Source organism: Jaminaea rosea, assembly GCF_003144245.1.
Source record: "Jaminaea rosea strain MCA 5214 unplaced genomic scaffold BDZ90scaffold_20, whole genome shotgun sequence".
Lineage (NCBI taxonomy): Eukaryota > Fungi > Basidiomycota > Exobasidiomycetes > Microstromatales > Jaminaea > Jaminaea rosea.
In genome coordinates, this window is record NW_020289994.1 from 278,492 (window position 1) to 295,889 (window position 17,398).

At 57.8% G+C, this 17,398-nt stretch overlaps 6 protein-coding genes across 6 annotated transcripts; 2 read left to right on the forward strand and 4 right to left on the reverse strand.

Moving 5' to 3' along the window:
• Positions 1-71: 71 nt before the first annotated feature.
• BDZ90DRAFT_235026 (hypothetical protein) lies at positions 72-3,896 on the forward strand. The gene has a single exon (XM_025507236.1). The coding sequence runs from the start codon at positions 116-118 to the stop codon at positions 3,809-3,811; it is 3,696 nt and encodes a 1,231-aa protein (XP_025359092.1). The 5' UTR covers positions 72-115; the 3' UTR covers positions 3,812-3,896.
• On the reverse strand, positions 3,497-5,078 carry BDZ90DRAFT_235027 (hypothetical protein). Its single transcript, XM_025507237.1, has 2 exons — positions 4,739-5,078; positions 3,497-4,656 (listed from the first exon to the last, which is right to left on the reverse strand). Exons 1-2 carry the CDS (start codon positions 5,001-5,003, stop codon positions 3,908-3,910), a joined length of 1,014 nt encoding a protein of 337 aa, XP_025359093.1. The 5' UTR covers positions 5,004-5,078; the 3' UTR covers positions 3,497-3,907.
• Positions 5,079-5,693: 615 nt separating this feature from the next.
• Positions 5,694-6,727, reverse strand: BDZ90DRAFT_125552 (putative small G-protein Ras2). Its single transcript, XM_025503325.1, has 2 exons — positions 6,135-6,727; positions 5,694-6,061 (listed from the first exon to the last, which is right to left on the reverse strand). Exons 1-2 carry the CDS (start codon positions 6,530-6,532, stop codon positions 5,860-5,862), a joined length of 600 nt encoding a protein of 199 aa, XP_025359094.1. The 5' UTR covers positions 6,533-6,727; the 3' UTR covers positions 5,694-5,859.
• Positions 6,728-7,500: 773 nt separating this feature from the next.
• On the reverse strand, positions 7,501-11,763 carry BDZ90DRAFT_282412 (hypothetical protein). The gene is made up of 3 exons (XM_025509457.1): positions 10,877-11,763; positions 8,842-10,791; positions 7,501-8,776 (listed from the first exon to the last, which is right to left on the reverse strand). Exons 1-3 carry the CDS (start codon positions 11,717-11,719, stop codon positions 7,586-7,588), a joined length of 3,984 nt encoding a protein of 1,327 aa, XP_025359095.1. The 5' UTR covers positions 11,720-11,763; the 3' UTR covers positions 7,501-7,585.
• A 139-nt stretch (positions 11,764-11,902) lies between these two features.
• BDZ90DRAFT_282413 (hypothetical protein) lies at positions 11,903-15,697 on the forward strand. Its single transcript, XM_025509458.1, has 4 exons — positions 11,903-12,091; positions 12,167-12,243; positions 12,306-12,415; positions 12,504-15,697. The coding sequence occupies exons 1-4, from the start codon at positions 11,956-11,958 to the stop codon at positions 15,631-15,633; spliced, it is 3,453 nt and encodes a 1,150-aa protein (XP_025359096.1). The 5' UTR covers positions 11,903-11,955; the 3' UTR covers positions 15,634-15,697.
• BDZ90DRAFT_125594 (TMS membrane protein/tumor differentially expressed protein) lies at positions 15,667-17,360 on the reverse strand. Its single transcript, XM_025503326.1, has one exon. The coding sequence runs from the start codon at positions 17,244-17,246 to the stop codon at positions 15,699-15,701; it is 1,548 nt and encodes a 515-aa protein (XP_025359097.1). The 5' UTR covers positions 17,247-17,360; the 3' UTR covers positions 15,667-15,698.
• Between the last annotated feature and the right edge of the window lie 38 nt (positions 17,361-17,398).

Here is a 17,398-nt window from a genome sequence, read left to right on the forward strand (position 1 = left end):
ACGGAACTGGACTGGCACTCGACGGAGAGACGGAGGAAGCAAAAGATTGTCTTGATGTGCTCAGCTCCACTCGATCCTTGACTACTTTTCGTACTATCGCCTCGCCCACTCAGTCATGTCGGGTCACAAGGGCCTCCTCGCCCTCACCTTGATGGGTCACGTCGATCACGGCAAATCATCGTACGCAGACTCACTCCTAGCATCCAATGGCCTCATCTCACAGCGGCAGGCGGGAAAGATTCGCTACCTCGATTCGAGAGAAGATGAGCAGCAGAGAGGAATCACAATTGAGTCCAGTGGCATCAGGTTGGGCTTCAAGATGAATTCTAGGGAAGGAGATCAAGTAGTCGCCAAAGATTGGACACTCAACCTCATCGATACACCAGGCCACATCGACTTCAGCTCAGAAGTCTCAACCAGCTCAAGGCTAGTCGACGGTTGCCTCATCCTCGTCGACGCACTCGAGGGTGTATGCACACAAACGATCAACGTATTGCGACAAGCATGGAACGATCGACTCAAGCCCATCTTGGTACTCAACAAGCTCGATCGCCTAGCCGTAGAAGTCAGGATGTCACCTCAAGAGGCAGAGGCGCAACTGCAGCGAGTACTAGAACAGGCAAATGCTGCACTCGCAGAGTTCTGGGCAGAGGAAAGGCTGCAAGATGAGGAGAGGCAGAGAGAAATTGTAGAGGCAAGAGGCGAAAAATTCACGCCCCCATCACAAGAGGACCAACAAGCAGACGACGACCTCTACTTCGACCCACCAAGAGGGAACGTCATCTTCGCCTCGTCTCTCTATGGCTTTGCTTTCAGACTCCACTCCTTCTCCCACCTCTACTCCAAGAAGCTTTCACTCCCGGAAGAGAAGTTTCGTTCTTTCCTCTGGGGCGACTGGTTCTTTGACGCCAAAGGGCGGCGTATGCTCAACCGCAAGCAAGCGACAAAGATGTGGGGTGAAGGAAGGCTAGGCCCAACTGCTTGTCAGCAGTTCGTCCTCGACAATGTTTGGCGCGTCTTTGAGAAGACGGTCATTCAGCGCGATCAGGATTCAATTGAAAAGATCGCCTCGACCCTCTCCCTGCCGCTCACACCGCGCGAGCTCAAGAACCCGGATTCTCACGCCCTCCTCACCGCTGTCCTCTCGGCTTGGCTACCACTTGCGCCGTGCACTTTCGCCGCCATCGTCGACCAAATTCCGCAGCCAGCCGCAGCTCAGGGGCGACGCATACCGCGCATTCTCGACCCAACAGGCGACGTCTGGCCAAGTGAGTCCACGCGCTTCTATGCAGATAAGGTCGGCATGCCAAGGCCAGAGGGACGTACGCCCGTTGAGAGGGATCTATTTGCGGCCAGAGGAGAGCGAGATGCGTGGCGCGTAGCAGTCATCTCCAAGATGTTCGCCGTGGCTCGCGAAGATCTCGCATCGAAGTCGAAGCAAGGCGAGGCAGCCGATAAGGCAGGCGCCGAGAGGGAAGATGTGCGCAACTTGTCCGTAGAAGAGAGGCGGAGACGAGCAAGGGAGGCTAGGGAGAAGCATGAGGCTGCAAAAGCGGCTGCGACTGGCGCTAGCGATGCGACGTCAATCTCTGGCGCGTTGGTCTCTGCGAATGGTAGCGCCGTCGACCGTGCCATTCCGGACATGGCCGCAGCAGAGCCCATTGATTCGGTAGCTCTTGATGCCAACTACTCCGTCTCACGGCCGCGAGCGGCACCTCAAAATGGCGACAGTGAGTCAAGATCAGACAGCAAGAAGTCCAGCAACGATGAAGGTGCAACAGAGGTGCTCCTCGCCTTCGTGCGCGTCCTGTGTGGCTCGCTTACCGTAGCGCCAGACACAGCCTCATCGCGTTTCTTCCTCGTACTGCCCAAGTATGATCCGACTCTACCGCCCACGCACGCCAGTAATGTCAAGCACATCAAGCGCGTGCCCATTGAAGCGCTTTATGTCATCATGGGCAAGGAGCTCGTGGCCGTGGATCGCGTCGGCGCTGGAGAGGTGTGCGCCGTACAGGGACTGGAAGGCATCGTAGGCAGGATGGGAACGCTCGTTGCGATACCGGAAAGCGAGTCAAAATCAAACACCGAAGAGGGCGACTGTGCTTGGTTGAATGGCACCGCGCCGGGACTAGTCAACCTCACTTCGGGCGCCGGCCTCGCTCCTCCCATTGTACGTGTCGCGCTGGAGCCGGACAACCCCTCAGATCTTCCCAAGCTCGTGTCTGGTCTACGTCTCCTCAACCAGTCGGACCCGTGTGTTCAGACCCTCCAACAATCTACGGGAGAACATGTCATCGTCGCTGCAGGCGAGCTGCACTTGGAGCGCTGTCTCAAGGACCTGCGGGAACGATTTGCTCGATGCGCAATCAGTGCTTCCAAGCCATTGGTGCCGTACAGAGAAACGGCGCTCAGGATTGCCGGAGGCGAGATGAGGCCACCCGCGCTTGCTGCGGAGGGAGAGCCTCGGGGCACGGTCAAAGTGAGCGTGTGCAATGGAGCCGTGACTTGCAAAGTAAGGGCCAAGCCTTTGCCAGAGCAGATCACGATGTGGCTGGAGGCGAATGCCAAGTCGGTTCGTGCCTTGGGAGATGCCAAGGCGGCGGCGGCAGGAGGTGCTACGGAGGAGGACGCCACAACGGTAGCAGCAACGGCGGGCTCCTCAACAGGTGCAAGCTCTGCGGCGGCGAAGGCCCTCTCACCCGAGGCCTTCTTCTCGCAGCTCTCTGCGCTCTTCGTCAAAGCAGGCTCAACCGCCAAGTCGTGGGATCAAGAATGGAAGGAGCCTGACCTCGTCGAGCGTATCTGGGCATTTGGACCCAGGCGCATTGGGCCGAATGTGCTCATTGGCTTGTCAGATGAGAGTGCAAGAAGGGGCTTGGTAGCGAGGGCGGCAAGAAGGCGAGACGCGACATCAGTTGGCGCGAGTCGCATGGGGAGTGGCTTAGCTACGCCCAAGCTCCCTGACGATGAGGGCGCCGCTGTTGCCAAAAGTGGCGAAGAGGCAGAGGACCTGGCTGCAGCTCTAGAGCGACAAGCCAATATCGGCGACGAAGGAGTAGATGGCGAGGCCCAATCATCCTCGGCCGCATCCGCCCCAACTTGGACTGCTCAGGACCTCTACGATTCTCTGGAGTTAGGATTCCAACTCGCCACTCTCACAGGCCCACTCTGTGGCGAGCCCGTACGTGGCCTAGCCTACTTCCTCTCGGACCTTCAAGTGAATCAAGACCTCATCGCCTCGCAACGACTCCGCCTCGCGCAAGTCAGCTCCTCCCTCATTGCGGCCGTACGCTCTTCGTGCGGATCAGCTCTGCTAGACTGGAGCCCGCGCCTCATGCTCGCGACGTACGAGTGCGACGTGGTCACCCCCGCCGAGACGCTTGGCAAAGTGCATGGTGTACTGGCCAAGCGACGCGGCAAGGTTTTGAAGGAGGAAATGCGAGAGGCGGGCAGTGCATTTGGCAACGATGAAGCTGGCGGGCATTCATCTAGCGCAGGTGGGATGGGCAACTTCGTGATCACGGCCTCACTTCCCGTCGTAGAGTCATTTGGATTTGCAGACGAGATCCGGACCCGTACCTCTGGGGCGGCCACCCCATTGTTGGTATTCAGGGGCTTTGAAGTGTACGATGAAGACCCGTTCTGGGTGCCAACTACCGAGGAGGAGTTGGAGGACTTGGGTGACAAGGGAGAGAGGGAGAATATTGCTAAGCGATACGTGGATGCGGTCAGGAGACGAAAGGGGATGAGGGTCATGGGAGATCGACTGGTGGAGGCGGCGGAGAAGCAGAGGACGCTCAAGAGCAATTGAGAGCAAATGATGAGTGCCCTCCGTTGCATCCTTGTCAATTCCAGACTGTAGACGGCGCAAATCAATTGTGATGCATTGCTCTCGTACTTGCATCTACTACGCCTTGACACGCGATGGATTTGCGGTCCCCTTGCCCGACTTGAGGAGGTCAAGGAAGTTTGCCTTGCTTAAATCGTTGAGCTGCCTTCCCTTGCCGCCCAAGGCGTTGTTACGGGACGTCACCTCGCCCTCCCTCTCCTTTCCCGCCGCAGTCGTCACAGCCAGATCCTTGTCTGCCCTCCTCTTGGCAGCGCCACCGTCGTCTTCTTCATCCGGCAGGGAAGTAGACTGCGCAGCTCGAATCGCATTGAAGAGCTTGACCACACCGCGTTGTGCGACCTTCCTCAATGCACGCTCGTGCAGTTTCGACGAGAAGTCATCGACTGCATCATCTTCGGCGTCACTGCCTTCGGCCGTCCTTGCCTTTGCCAGACTAGTACCATCAGGCAAGACGCCTGGCGGCCCCCACCCACCAATGACATCGCGCACTCGGAAACGATCCATGCGGGCACGACGTTCCTCTGTAGCTACGCGGCCTGCCTTTGCGGAAAGGGTCGACGACGAGATGCGCGACCGTACTGAGGGGGCGAGGGAAAAGATGGGCGCTTGTCCACTAGCGCTGACACGGCTTTGCTGGTCGACTTTGCGGACGGGCTTGGTAGTCGACGATGAGGCAATCTTGGCTGCCGGTGCGCTCTCTTCATCCTCGTCTTGCGCTTGACCTGAAGTCTCGTCGTCTCCCAGGCCAAGGAAATCGTCGAGGGCCGAGCCAAAGGCGCTTGAGTCCAGTGCTCGTCGCTTGCGCTCTGCGAGTCAAGGGGGGAATGGCACGCTCAGCACACTGGGATCCTTGTGAGATGGTCGAATCTTGCTCGCGACCCAACTCACTCGCAGTCTTGTCGCTCTTGCCAGCAGCGGCATTGGCAGCCCCGATTGCTTCCTCATCATCATCATCATCGTCATCCATACCGACGTCGCCATCATCTACATCGTCGTCAGCATCGCTCTCATCTGCTCCCTTGACATCAGAACCGAACCTCGCTCGCTTCTTTGCAGCTGAAGGACGAGGAGGCAGCATCTGCTTGGACGAAGAGGCTCCTCCTGATCGTACGCTGAATTTGCCTTTTGAAGAAGACGAAGAGGACGAGGGCATTCTTGCTACGCCTGACATGCTCGTAATTTTACAGAGTAAGTGGTGGTGGGTGTTGATGGTGAGAGGAGCGGAAGGCAACTCTCGACGCCCTTTTGGCTATCCGCTTCCTCGACCAAAATTCCATCGATTCAACAAATGAGCCACGTGGTTCATCTCTCCTCGACGCACGAGCCAACGCTGCCACACGCCTCGCATCTCATTGGAATCTCTTTTGATATTTTGAGTCGAGACGTCTTGATCGTAGCGGGATGAGGCATTCAAGATTGGAGAAGAGGGAAAGGGAGGAACAAAAGAAGTAAATGAGGTGGGCAAGAGGGGAACGTCCAGGAAACACGGGTAGTCACAGGACGTTAGAGAAGTGTGCAAGGGGGGGAAGCGGGGGGTATGGGAGAGAATGGTTGGAGGGGGAAGGGATTTTGTGTGCCTTGCTCGCTGATGTGTGCCTTTTAGCCCGCCTTGCTGTCTTCCTTCCGAAAGGTCATCGACCAGAATCCGCGGAGAAGATATCCAGAAGGGCGAGGTAGAGAGGCCCGTTAGGGGTAATCTTGGAGCGAGCGAGCGAGCGAAGCCGGCTGCGTATAGCAGACGTGATTTCACTGCTACTCAAATGCTACTGCTCTTGCACCTCGCCTGCATCGCTTCTGCTGCGATCAAGAGCAAGGACGTCGAAGATACCGGCTGGCTGCAGCTGGCAGTGTCTCCTGTGCCATCCCGCCCTCGATGGCATGGCATCCTCTCATCGCTCTGTCTTGCTCGCCGCGTCGACAAGCGCCCTTCTAGATTACTGCTGCGCGGTCCCGCACCCGTGCCCATCTGCCTCGCCTCGCCTTGGCTCCTCGCATTCCGGCATGGATGCTCAGAGGATTGTGCACTTGCTCTTCTTCTTCTGCCCTCCTCCTTGACTTTTCGCTCCCTTGCCCTTTGTCGTCTCTCCTCTCTGCTCTCTGATCTGGCGAACGACGGTGTAGTAGGCCTTCTCTACGTTTACGCACGTCTTTGCTGATGTTTCGACGAAGCCTACCCCTAGACGACGTGCCAGGGCTTGACCTTCAGTTGTACTGCGTTAGTGCGAGGGATCCATTGTTAGTGAGACGAAGCTAGCCGATGCGCTGCTCCCTCGACTTTACTCACCCGACCTCCCTCTCATTGACCTTGTCCATCTTGTTGCCCACGAGCATGATCGGTACCGTGTGAGGTTCCTGATCCTTGACCCTCGAAATCTGCGATCGGAACCTCTCGACCCTCTCAAATGTGGCCCTCGATGCAATCGAGTAGACCAACAAGAATCCTTCGCCTTCCCTGATCCATTGGTCTCGCAGCGCTGTGTACTCTTCCTGGCCCGCCGTATCCAGTACTTCGAGCATGCATGGTTGATCATCGATGACCGTCTGCTTGCGATACGAATCTTCGATTGTCGGATCGTATGTCTCTACAAAGTGGTTGAGACAGAGCTGGATTGTCAAGGCCGTCTTGCCGACACCGCCGTCGCCGAGGACGACGAGCTTATAGATCATCATCTTGCCGCTCATCTTGGTGGTGCGTGTATATGCACGCTGCCTTTAGGACTGGCCTGTAACGAAGCCGTTTGAGGTGGATGCGGGATGCAAGACTGGCAGAGGAGGACCGAGGGCTACTCGCTGAGGCGATGGCGTTGTCGCGGACTGGTATCAAGGAGGCGACGATGCAGCGATGGTCCAAAGAAGGAGGGGAGCGGATGGTGCGAATGCAAAAGACCCAAATATGCGCAGGGTTGATGAGAAGTGGAGAGGCTTACGTGTGCCTGCGAGCTTATTGCTATGGATGGTGGATCCAGAGGGTATGATCGGGCTCCTGTGTAATGCTTTGTGAGCTTGATGGGGCTATCTGCTCGATGAGGGCCAAGATGCGATTGGCTCAATAGGCGCAGGCGTGCTTCGTCGTTATGAGCTACGCCGAATGCCGTCAAAGGGCTCGATGATGAAGTTGTCTGACTCTGACACTGGCTCTGGCTGGGCCGCTGCTGGTCGTCGTTGGAGGCTGGGGCTGGGTCTGCGGCTGCGACGTGATATCGATGATGATTGGGATGGGATGGGATGGGATGGTGAGATGCGCTCGCTGCCTTGTTGAAGCGGTGCACTCATTCACTCAACTCGGGCAGGCGAGTCCAGTCAGGCAAAGGCGAGGCCAAGGAAGGCAAAGCACCAGGCGCGCCAGCCTCGTCCGCCTCCGCCCCGCCTACGCCGGCAGCAATCAGGAGAGGCGCTAGTCTCAAAGTCGTCGACACTCCACCCGCCAACTCGCCCCGACCTCACAAGCGCGTGCGGGCAGCAAAGGAATTCCATCCGCCCCCCCCCCCTTTGAGAACGACGACGCACGGAGCCCCCCTCCGAACAAACGAACAGGACTCACACGACGACACGACGACACGACGACACGACGACTAGAACGCTGAAGCGAGGAGGAGCAAGAGGAGGGGAAAAGCAACTCTACGCAACATCGCCGACAATGACGGCAAATGCACATCTGCGACCTCCATTCATTACTGCACACTAAGTCTGATTGTCTCAGGCGTCCCAAATTCGCTCCAATCAAATGCTGCCGCCTCACTGACCGCTCGGCGCCGCATCCGCTGCCTCATGACCCTCAGACATCGAAGACGTCGACGTCATGCTCGCTCGTCTACCCGCGTCACCTGCTCCACCTGCTCCTGCTCCTGCTCTCCAAGGATGACCCCTGATTCCCATGACATTTGCCGCTCCCCCTCCGAGACCAACACGATACATGCCGCCAGCGCCGCCGCCGCTGCCCGACGATGACCCAGAGATGGACCGTCTCAACATCGGCGGAGACGTTGAAGGAGCTGCTCGGCCCCATGACGTTGAAGGCGAGACCGCCTGGCCATTCACGGAGAGGAAAGGAATCGATCGGTCGCCATTCGATCGTTGCGCGTCTCCGCCGTCGTCTTCGTCCTGCTCCTGCGGTACAGAGTCGAGAGTGGTCGAATGTGCCGTGCTCGATAGTATACGCTTCATGGTCTTGGGCCGCGGCGCCACCTTTTGTGTTTTATCGGTGACGTCGTGAGCTGCCTCGCTGCTCGAGACCTCGTCTTTGTCCCAGCCAGCAAGGCGCAACACCTTCCTTAAGCTGCGGCCGCTCTCGTCCATGCTCTTTGTGTACCTCAGCAAGTCGCGACAGAGAAGCCAGCCATCATTTCCACCGCTCGCTGACCCTCTCGACCGCCTCGAAGACCTCGGATTTGCCGCTACTAGAGTGAGCAACCTAGCCGTCAGCTCTTCCTTGTCGCCTCCTACCTCGAAGGCTGCCACGCTGTTATCTACACCGCTCGCCTCGCTGCCGCTCAATGTATGCAGGACAATGAGCCAACCGCTCGCCGTCTCCCAGTCCCCCTCCTGCAAGCAACGCTCGAACAGCACTCGCGGTGTAACGCCCTCGCCGAGATTGTTCGGGTGGAAGAGGTACGACCACCGACGCACCTCCGTCTTGCGAGCGCACGAAACAAGGATGGAGAGGGATGAGGGAAAGTGGTCCAGAAAGTCAATGACACGCGGGAGAAGAGGCAGAGGGTGGCCAGGAGGAGTGGATGAGCCTGCGACGTCGTGCCCAGCTTCGGAGTCGTCGATGTGGTCGACGATGGAGCCATTGCTCGCGCTCGTTGGTATACTGTTTCCGCTAGCACTAGGCGTCATCCCGCCGCCCTCGGACAGTGCGTCTGCCTCGTCCTCTAGAACCGCGTGCAAGAGGATCTCGAGGGCGTGAGGGAAGTAGACCAGGTCCTGCGAGGCGATACGGCGACGACGTCAGCGCTCCCTCCATTCTTTGCTCTAGTCTCGCTGCTCACCTTGTACGAATTTGCGCAGAGTACGGCGTCCTTCATCTTGTTCGCCTCGAGGTAGTGCCTAAGCAATCGGTCCAAGAAGAGATGCGTTGTCGTCGTGGAGCGGAATATGGCAAAGTCCAGAGACTTGCGCATCGAAACCTCAGGCTCGATACCTACGATGATACCCTTCTCGAGGACGACACACAGAGGATAGAAGTCGAGGGGCATGCTGAGGCTCTCCTCGATGGTCTTGTACTCGGGCATCTCTTCTTCCTCCTCGTCTTCATCGTTATCGCGCTCTTCCTCTCCGTTCCCCTCATCTCCCCCATCCGCCTTGGTCTGGCTTCTGGGCTCGGCCTGCTCGATGGTCAGCGCGTCGAGCCAGAGCTTGATGCCTGAGCCGTCGTAGCCCCACAAGGAATTCTCAAGAGTGCCGATGCCGGACAGGTGGGTCCAGTAGTACTCGATGTGATCGCCAAGGATCTGCATGTCGTACGCGACCTCCTCTGCTTCATTCTCTGGCAATGATCCGCGTGACTGTGGGTCCTTGTTGCTGTTATTGCCGCCGCTCGCTTTACGTGGACGCAACAGCACGAGCTTCCCGTCGACGAGGAAGATGATCGTAGCCACGGTGAGATCATCCATTGGATCTCCAAATCGCTGTTGACTCCTCGGGATCATCCAGCTGAGCCCCCTCACCCTCTCCGGCTCGCCGACGACGCCTTCGAAGGTGATGCTTCCGCAGAGCTGTAGCTCAATCCTGCTCTTGGACACGACCAGCAAGAAGTGGTAGAAGGTATTGTCGCTCGTGTAGACGAGGAGCGAGTCCTCAAACAGGCTCGTAAGTACCACGGGTGAAGGCAGATCCTCGACGTGCAGCAGGTTGGAGTTGAGTAGCTCGTCATCTCGCGAATAGAGACGAAGCTGCGATGACGTCTTGGCGGAATCTCCTGTGCCTGTTGTCGCTTGACAGGCTACGATGAGGACGTGCTCAAACCATTGCAGACCACCCCGGACTGTGAAGCTCGCCTCGTCCGTCTCCTTGTCGAAGGTCTTCCACCTGCCCGAGATGGAAGAGTAATGCGCCAGTCCCCTTCTTCCTGCCACGGCAATGAGCAGCCCGTCAGGACTGATAGCCGCATATCTGATTGGCCAGTGAGCTGCCACGTAAGGCTGAGGTATCTTGATGTGCTGCCAGACGTCCGAGTCTGGATTGATGATGCTTACATCGGGCTGATCTGACCCTCGATAGACGAGCAGCGCATCATCGAGCTGGATGAAGGCGAATCGAGTATTGTCGGGTGAGTGCTGCCCTGCCACGGCCGATTTGGCGTGTGGAACGACAAATAGTTGACGATGTTGCCGCTGATGGCGGATTTGCGCAGAAGGAGCCGTTGATCCTGCCTTCTGAGTCTTGGGCACGCTGGCAGAGGCGTCGGCAAGAAGGAAGAGGTCGGTACCACCAGGTCCCCAGAAGAGGTCCTTGACGCCGTCCATGAAAGCATCTCCAAATGCCTTGTTACGTTGCGAGGGGCTCTCGTCGACGAAAGAGTGGCCCATGAGCTTGCCCCATGTTGACCATACTGCCCAGCCATTGTCCCATCCAACGGCCAATGCGAGACCATCTGCCGTCCATTCCAGAGTCTGTACGGTGCCCGGCTTGAGGAAAGAAGCCGTCGACTGCAGCGATTTTCGGAGCGAAAACGTATGCGAAATCACTGCCTTGGTCTGGGATCGCAGGATGTAGACGGCAACGATGCCATCTTCTCTACCGACCGCTATGAGCCCCATCTTGGCGTTGATGGATGTGCAGCGGGCGGGCGACGTTGCGTGAAGAGGCGAGGATGAAGTCAATGTGGTCGTGCTGGCTTCTAAAGCGACAGTGGCTTTGGACGACGATGCAGAAGAGGAAGTCCGCCTATTACGGGCAGGTCTTGGGACGTGAAACCTTCGGCCTTTCCAATTAGATGCCTGGACAAGGTGAGAGAAGAGTGCGAGCAGGATCAGCATACAAGGAGCGCTGTCTGGCGGCCCGTCTATTTGGCTGCCAACGCACCTCGCCGTCGACCTTCAAGGAGGCTACATAGCCTTGCCCGTCGCTGGTGAGCCAGAAGTAGAGATCCATCCTGCGTGAATGAACAATGGTGGTGACATGGGGCAATGGCTGCTCTTTGGCCGCGTCGCCGCCACGGAACCAAGTCAACGATGAGAGTAGAGTCGTTTTGGTCTCTGAGCCAGTGGACCCGTCTTTCTCGCCTGGCCATGGTATCGCTTGTATGGCAGGAGGGTTGACTGTTGAGACGAGGAGGTTTTCGGATGTAGCTAGACAGCAAGCCAGAGTAGCATCGACACGAAGAGCAAGTCGAAGGGAAATGTCGAGGGGAAAAGCGCCCGCTGGTCCTTCTCCTGAAGCGGCTGCAAAGGTGCTCTTGAGCGATTTGGACGAAGGAGCCCACGGCTTCTTGGATGCAGACGCTTGAGAAGATGAAGAGGTAGGGACGTAAAGGTAAGCCATCTCGTCTGCAGATGGCTTGACATGGTAGACGAGGACGTAAGAAGAAGATGTTTCTACGACGATGGTGATGCGGCCTCGGTCATTGGAAGAAGAGGTGGTGGTTGCCGGCTTCCATGAAGCTCTGACGTTGCGCCCATAGTCTTGAATACTCTTTCTCGTCCTTCTGAGGCTAGCAATGACTTGCGTGGGCCGCGTCGTGTAGATGTGTAGTGAACGAGGGGTGATGATGGAGAAGTGTTGGGAATGGTGCGAGGAAGGGGAGGGCGACAGCTGAATGGCATCGTCGATGTCGTCATCGAGTGCGACGCCCTCTGGAGTCTCATCGTTGTCGGGTGGCAATAGCGGTGGTACGATGCGCCTTGCCACATTCAGAGGCCAATACATGTCGAGAGGTTTGCTTGCCTCTGGATGGGATCGTGACACCAAAGGTCGAAAGGAAAGCCAAGTCGAAGAGGCCGCTATCGACTGCCCATCTGCCGACGCACGAGCCATCAAGTCGAGGGTCGAGTCGAGTCGATTGCTCCGGCTGCCGCGTCTGTCCGCCCTCCTTGCGAGATGCGGCGGTTGCCTCGACCCTTCGTCTTGCTCTTCTCGCCTTTGTCTTGCCCACCTTGGCCGCTATGGCCTCGCCTCGTCATCGAGACTACGCTTTGCAGCCTCTACTTCACCCTGCCATTCCGCAACATCATCAGCAGCACAGTCAGCCCAACTCACCAGCAGCAATCGCTCTTTCCCTCCGTTGCGCAGAAGGACATGGTGAGCACGCGATGCAGCACGCGATGCAGTACCCCCAGCTTCTACGATGACTGACGTCCCTGTATGCCATCGCAGCTCGTAATCTCTATGCCGGGACATCAGATGGAGTCATTCACCACTATCGTCTCACCGACGAGGGGTCGTCAACAGAGGTGAGCAAAGCCTGAGGGTGCGCTAATCAGCTCAAGCCTGACATCTCATGCTTCCTTCACAGCCTGATCAGTTTCAGCTGGTAGGCTCCAAGACCATCTCGTCGTCGGGTAAGCCAATTGAGAAAATTCTCATTCTCCATCGCATCGGACTGGCCGCTGTTCTCTGCGAATCGTAAGTGTCCCCGAGAGAAGACGGACCGGTCACGCTTGGCATTTCACAGGACGAACCGTTGATGACCTGTCCCTGCTCGCCTTTACAGAAGTCTCTCCTTCCTCCATCTTCCCAACCTCGACCCTTTGCCCCCTCGGCTACTTCCAATCACTCGTGGTGTCAGTACCGTAGTCCTCGATGACGCAGAAACTGATGGCGTCGACGCCGAAGGATTCGTCAGCCTGTGCATCATCAAGCGCCGCCAAGCTGTCCTAGCCAAGGTGGGCATGGGCCGCTTCATCACAATCAAGGAGGTCCCTCTACCATCCGGAGTTGTCCTCGCTAGGCGCAATGGCGACGTCCTATGTACAGCTAGCACAAGCGAGTACAGCCTCGTGAATCTGACCTCGTCACAAGTCATGCCTCTCGGCCTCCCAATCAGCCACTCGACAGAATCTCCTTCAGCATCGACTCGACCCTCCATCCTCTCCCTTTCTGCCCCTTCACTCAACGCTCCAGCCGAATGCGAATTCCTCATCACCAGCCACTCGGAGGATCAATCCCTCGGCGTCTTTGTAAAGTCAGACGGCGAACCATCGCCAAAGCTCATCGAATGGCAGAGCCACCCACGCGCCCTCTACATTGACGATGCCCAAGGTCAACTCATCTCACTGTTGCGCAACGATGCCATCGAGGTGCACGACCTAGAAAGCATGCAGTGCGTGCAGACGATACAGCTGCCAGACGCTCTCGAGCCCAGACTGCTCTCCTCGGGTGCTTCGACTCTTGATATTGCTGAGCCTCACACAGAGGTGCAGGCCAAGCCAACCCTCATCGATGCTGCTGATACAGGATCGACTCCTGCAGACTTTCCTGCAGCTCTTCGTCATCCTTCATGGCGCTCAGCTATCCTCTCTTCCTCTCGGCGTACCGCCACCGTCATCATGTCGTGCAGAAATGCCGTACAATGCTTGACAGAACCTGTTGAGCTGGGCGAGGCTCTGCGCTTTCTGGCTCGAGGACAGTGGTCTGCTCTGCACCGCTTGGCCGACGAGGTGTGGGACAAGACGGGCAGCGTGGACAGCATGGTACTCAAAGCCCTCTACAGCCTCCTCACAATGCGCTACATCTCCATGCTCGACTTCTATGCTGCTCAGCAGACCTTTCGTCGCTCTTCGCTGGACGTGCGCCTGCTGTTGCGCCTCTTCCCTGACCTCTGGGACGCTGGTCAGGCGAGCGAATCGATCCCCATCTTTCCAGCCCTCGCTCAATTGGCAACGGCACCGAGGCAGCCCATTGAGGAGGCAATCGACGCCAATATCGCCTGGTTGTACGGTCCGCACCTCGATGCTTACACAGACAAGCACCTGCGAACATTGCGACAACGGCTCCTCGCTCGAGCCTACGCGATGATCGAGAGCGCCCTCTCTTCCGTTGCGAACACGTCGGGCTCAGACTCAATGCGCTGCATGACAGACACGGCCCTTGCTAAGCTCTACATTCGACAGGGCGACGGACAACGACTCTGTGAAATCCTACTCAAGCCGGAAAGTGCCGCCGATGTTGACGCCATTCTCGCGAGTAATGAGAATGTCGAGCAGCTGGATGGGGTTGCTGCCGCCCTGGGGGAGCTCTACTTCAGCAGGCAACAGTGGGGCAAGGCAGTCGAGGTATGGGCAAAGCTTGTCGAGGAGCAGCCCCAGCAGCAAAGCAGTCTCCGCGGTATACCGGACATCGTCGATGCACTACAGCGCTGCGACGAGGCAACGCAGCACCATTACGCTCTTTGGCTGGTTAGATTCGATTCACAAGCTGCCGTCAAGCTCCTAGCGGGGCTTGGAGGGCGAAAGGTCGCTGCTCGAGGCCGAGGCCGAGCCGGCAGTGAGACTGACGATAGCGCCGTACCTGCTGGTCCGCGTAGCCGCCCTGAGGATGTGAGCAAGATCATCGCCGAGCTGCATGCTGCTGGAGCGCACGACGCTGCGGACCGCTTTGTGGAGCACATGGTGGTGCACGCCGCGCCAAGTGGTGACGCGGAGGCAGAAAGGGACGTTGCGTCGCATCGCGCAGCCCTCGTTGACTCGTTGCTCAGCCGAATCCTCTCGGCATTGAAGGGGCATGGAGAAGCTAATCGCTTCTACGCCTCGGCCATGAGCGACTATCGGGAGGGAGGCTACGCTGAGTCTTTTGCCGCACACTTGGCTTTACGCAGACAAGAGGCGCCTCCTCAGGCTCTCTTGCTAGAGAGATTTAAACTCATGTTCCTCCTTCAGGCGGATATGGCTTCAGCGACGCCAGAAGCCTCTGAAAGGGCTAGCTTTCTCCTCGAGAGGATCTCAGCTGTCGAAGGCGACCTTCTGGCCTTTGAGCGTACAGTCGTCCTCGGTGGGCTTGGCAGGCATCGCGAGGCGCTACGTACGCTAGCCATGGTGCTGCGTGATGCGAATTCTGCAGAGGCCTACTGCATCCAGGCAGGTACTTTGGTCATGGGGCCGTGGGCGGCCGATTGCGTCGCGGATGCATGGGACGGCGCTGCGGGGCAAACAGGGAGCCAAGCTGAAGAGGCGGTCCTCAAACCGTACGCTCAAATGCTGCATCGCGCCATCGAGACTGCAAATACGAGGAAAGCGAGGAAGGCCGGGCGCGCCTGGGGCGACGCGAGAGATGAGCTGCTGCGCACACTCCTTTCCCTCTACCTTGACGATGGCGACGACAACGATGCGGACGAGGTTGGTAAAGCCGCGGTCGCAGCGCCCACCTACCGCCAGCATGCCGTATCGCATCTTTCTTCGTCCCACGCGACTGGCTCACTCGACGCCTTGTCCGTCGTCTTACCACTGGTTCCTCCACATTGGCCTCTACGATGCCTGTCCACGTCTCTGATGCGGAGCCTGCGCCGACGAGGTACGGCGAGATGTCGCGGTTCAGTAGAGCGCAGCTTGGCTTTGGCGGATAGTCTCGAAAAGAGTGAGCGGACGTGGGGGGTGCTGCGTAGTATGGGAGGCGTGATCCAAGAGGACGAGGGCGATGGGAATGGGATCGGGGGTGGGGATGGTCAGGATGGGGCAGCTCAACAAGTGTCAATCGACACGCATAGCGAGCACAAGGAGAAGACTGTCCCGGCGAAAGAGGCAGCACGGATGCCACAAGGCCAGGTCGATGGCAGCGGGGGCACGCCAGAGAAGAGGCGTACAGCCTTCGACAGACTAGACGGGGATGCGGACTCGCTACGTTGGTGAGCATGCTGAGAAGGAGATGACCATTTACAATGAAATGCTATGATACCAGTGGTCAGTTGCATCCGCTAATCGAGACCGAATCGATCCGGCATGACAACTGGCGCAACTAAGCTCCAAGCGTAGATGGCGACACAGAGCCAGCTGGAGACGATCCTCATCCACATTGCTGTAGCGCTCCTGCCGATGAAGACGACGGGCGCGCCTGCCCCGCCATCATCGTCTGGGATATGCGCGTCCTCAAGGCGGACGAAACGCCAGTCTGTGAGGAGCATGGCAGTATAGCATGCAGCGAGAAGGAATACGATGTGGAAGAGCGAGTAGTTGTAGGCGGTTCCGTTGCGCTCGTCATCTTGAGGTGCGGCTGCTGCTGCGTCATCGTCGTCATCATCATCATCTTCGTCGTCGAGGGCAGATGCGGGGATTGCTCCGGCCTCTACGGCTGCCATTAGGGCTTGTATGCGCAGCGAGTCTTTGCGCGTAGGCTGCTGCGTTGTGATGCCTGACGTGGCTGATGTCTGAGCTTCGGCGTCTGCCCCTGAGCCAACATCGCCCAGAGCAATGGGACCCGTCTTCCTGCCGGCTCCCTTTCCAACGAGCTTTCCCGATTGCGTGGCTGCTCTGCTAGTGGAATAGGCAATGGCAAGGAAAGTAAAGAGGGCTCCGAGTACAACGGTCGTCGTCTTTGCTGGCCCTCCACCTCGTCCACGGGTGATGGGATTGCATTGCTCGTCGTCCCTGTTCATGAGGGCTGAGGCGACGAGGTAAGTGCAATAGGCGGCCACCATGCTAGCCTGAGCCAAGCCAGAACGAGGATTGGCTTCCTGTACCGCCGGTGAGATGCAAAGGGCGGTGAGGCCGATGACGAAGAACAAGTTGACGGTGATGAGCGAGGCATTGAGGCCACAGCCGCTGCCGGTGAAGAAGATGTAGAGAAGCGTGGTAGCTACGACGACGGCGAGGTAACCAGCTGCGGTGCTGCCAATGAGGGTGAGCTTCCAAAAGTTGGAGTCGGTCTCCTCCCATCTATCGAGGCACGTCTCGCTCCAAGAGTGAGCAAAGTCGACGAGGAGGACGAGTCCGACGAGGATGAAGATGGATGCGAGGAGCAAGGCTGGATAGTTTGCCCAGAATGCAAAAAAGGCATTTGGGATAAAGAAGCAGAGGACGACGAGGAGCAGCCAGGCGAGGAGTTTAGGGCCCCACCAGCCATTTTGGATGCTAGCTCTTGGCGTTTTTGTGTCGCGTACACCAGCGAGCAAGGCTGCGAGGATGAGGTGAAAGAGGGCGAGTGCAAAAGTGATTCGATGAACGGCGAGTACACCATAGCATCTCTTCGAATCGGTCTCGCAGTCCATCTTGAGCCAACCCCAAGTGAGCGACTGTAGCTTGTCCATGATGTAGCGATTTAAGCTGAGCCATGCTAATGCTGCGTCGAGGCAGAAGATGAGGGCGAAACCTACGCGAGTGGCAATCGACGATTGGCAGTTGCACGACTTGAAGAAGGCAGAGGCAGCCGTCGAGGTGCAAAAGAAGGCCAGCCCTCCCAAGCATGACGTCGCCAGGCCTGAGAGCAGTGAGCCCGATAGGAATGGGATGGAGAGGAGTGCTCCCATGGCTAGGCGTTGTGTTGGGTGAGGATGTAGTCAGGAGGCAAAGAGTTGCGAGACTGACGGCTCAGTCGGGGGGCCAGTCTCGTTGATCTCCACTCAAATCGACTCGACTGTGACCCTCTTCCGTCCGTCCGTCCGTGCATCACTCGTGTGCT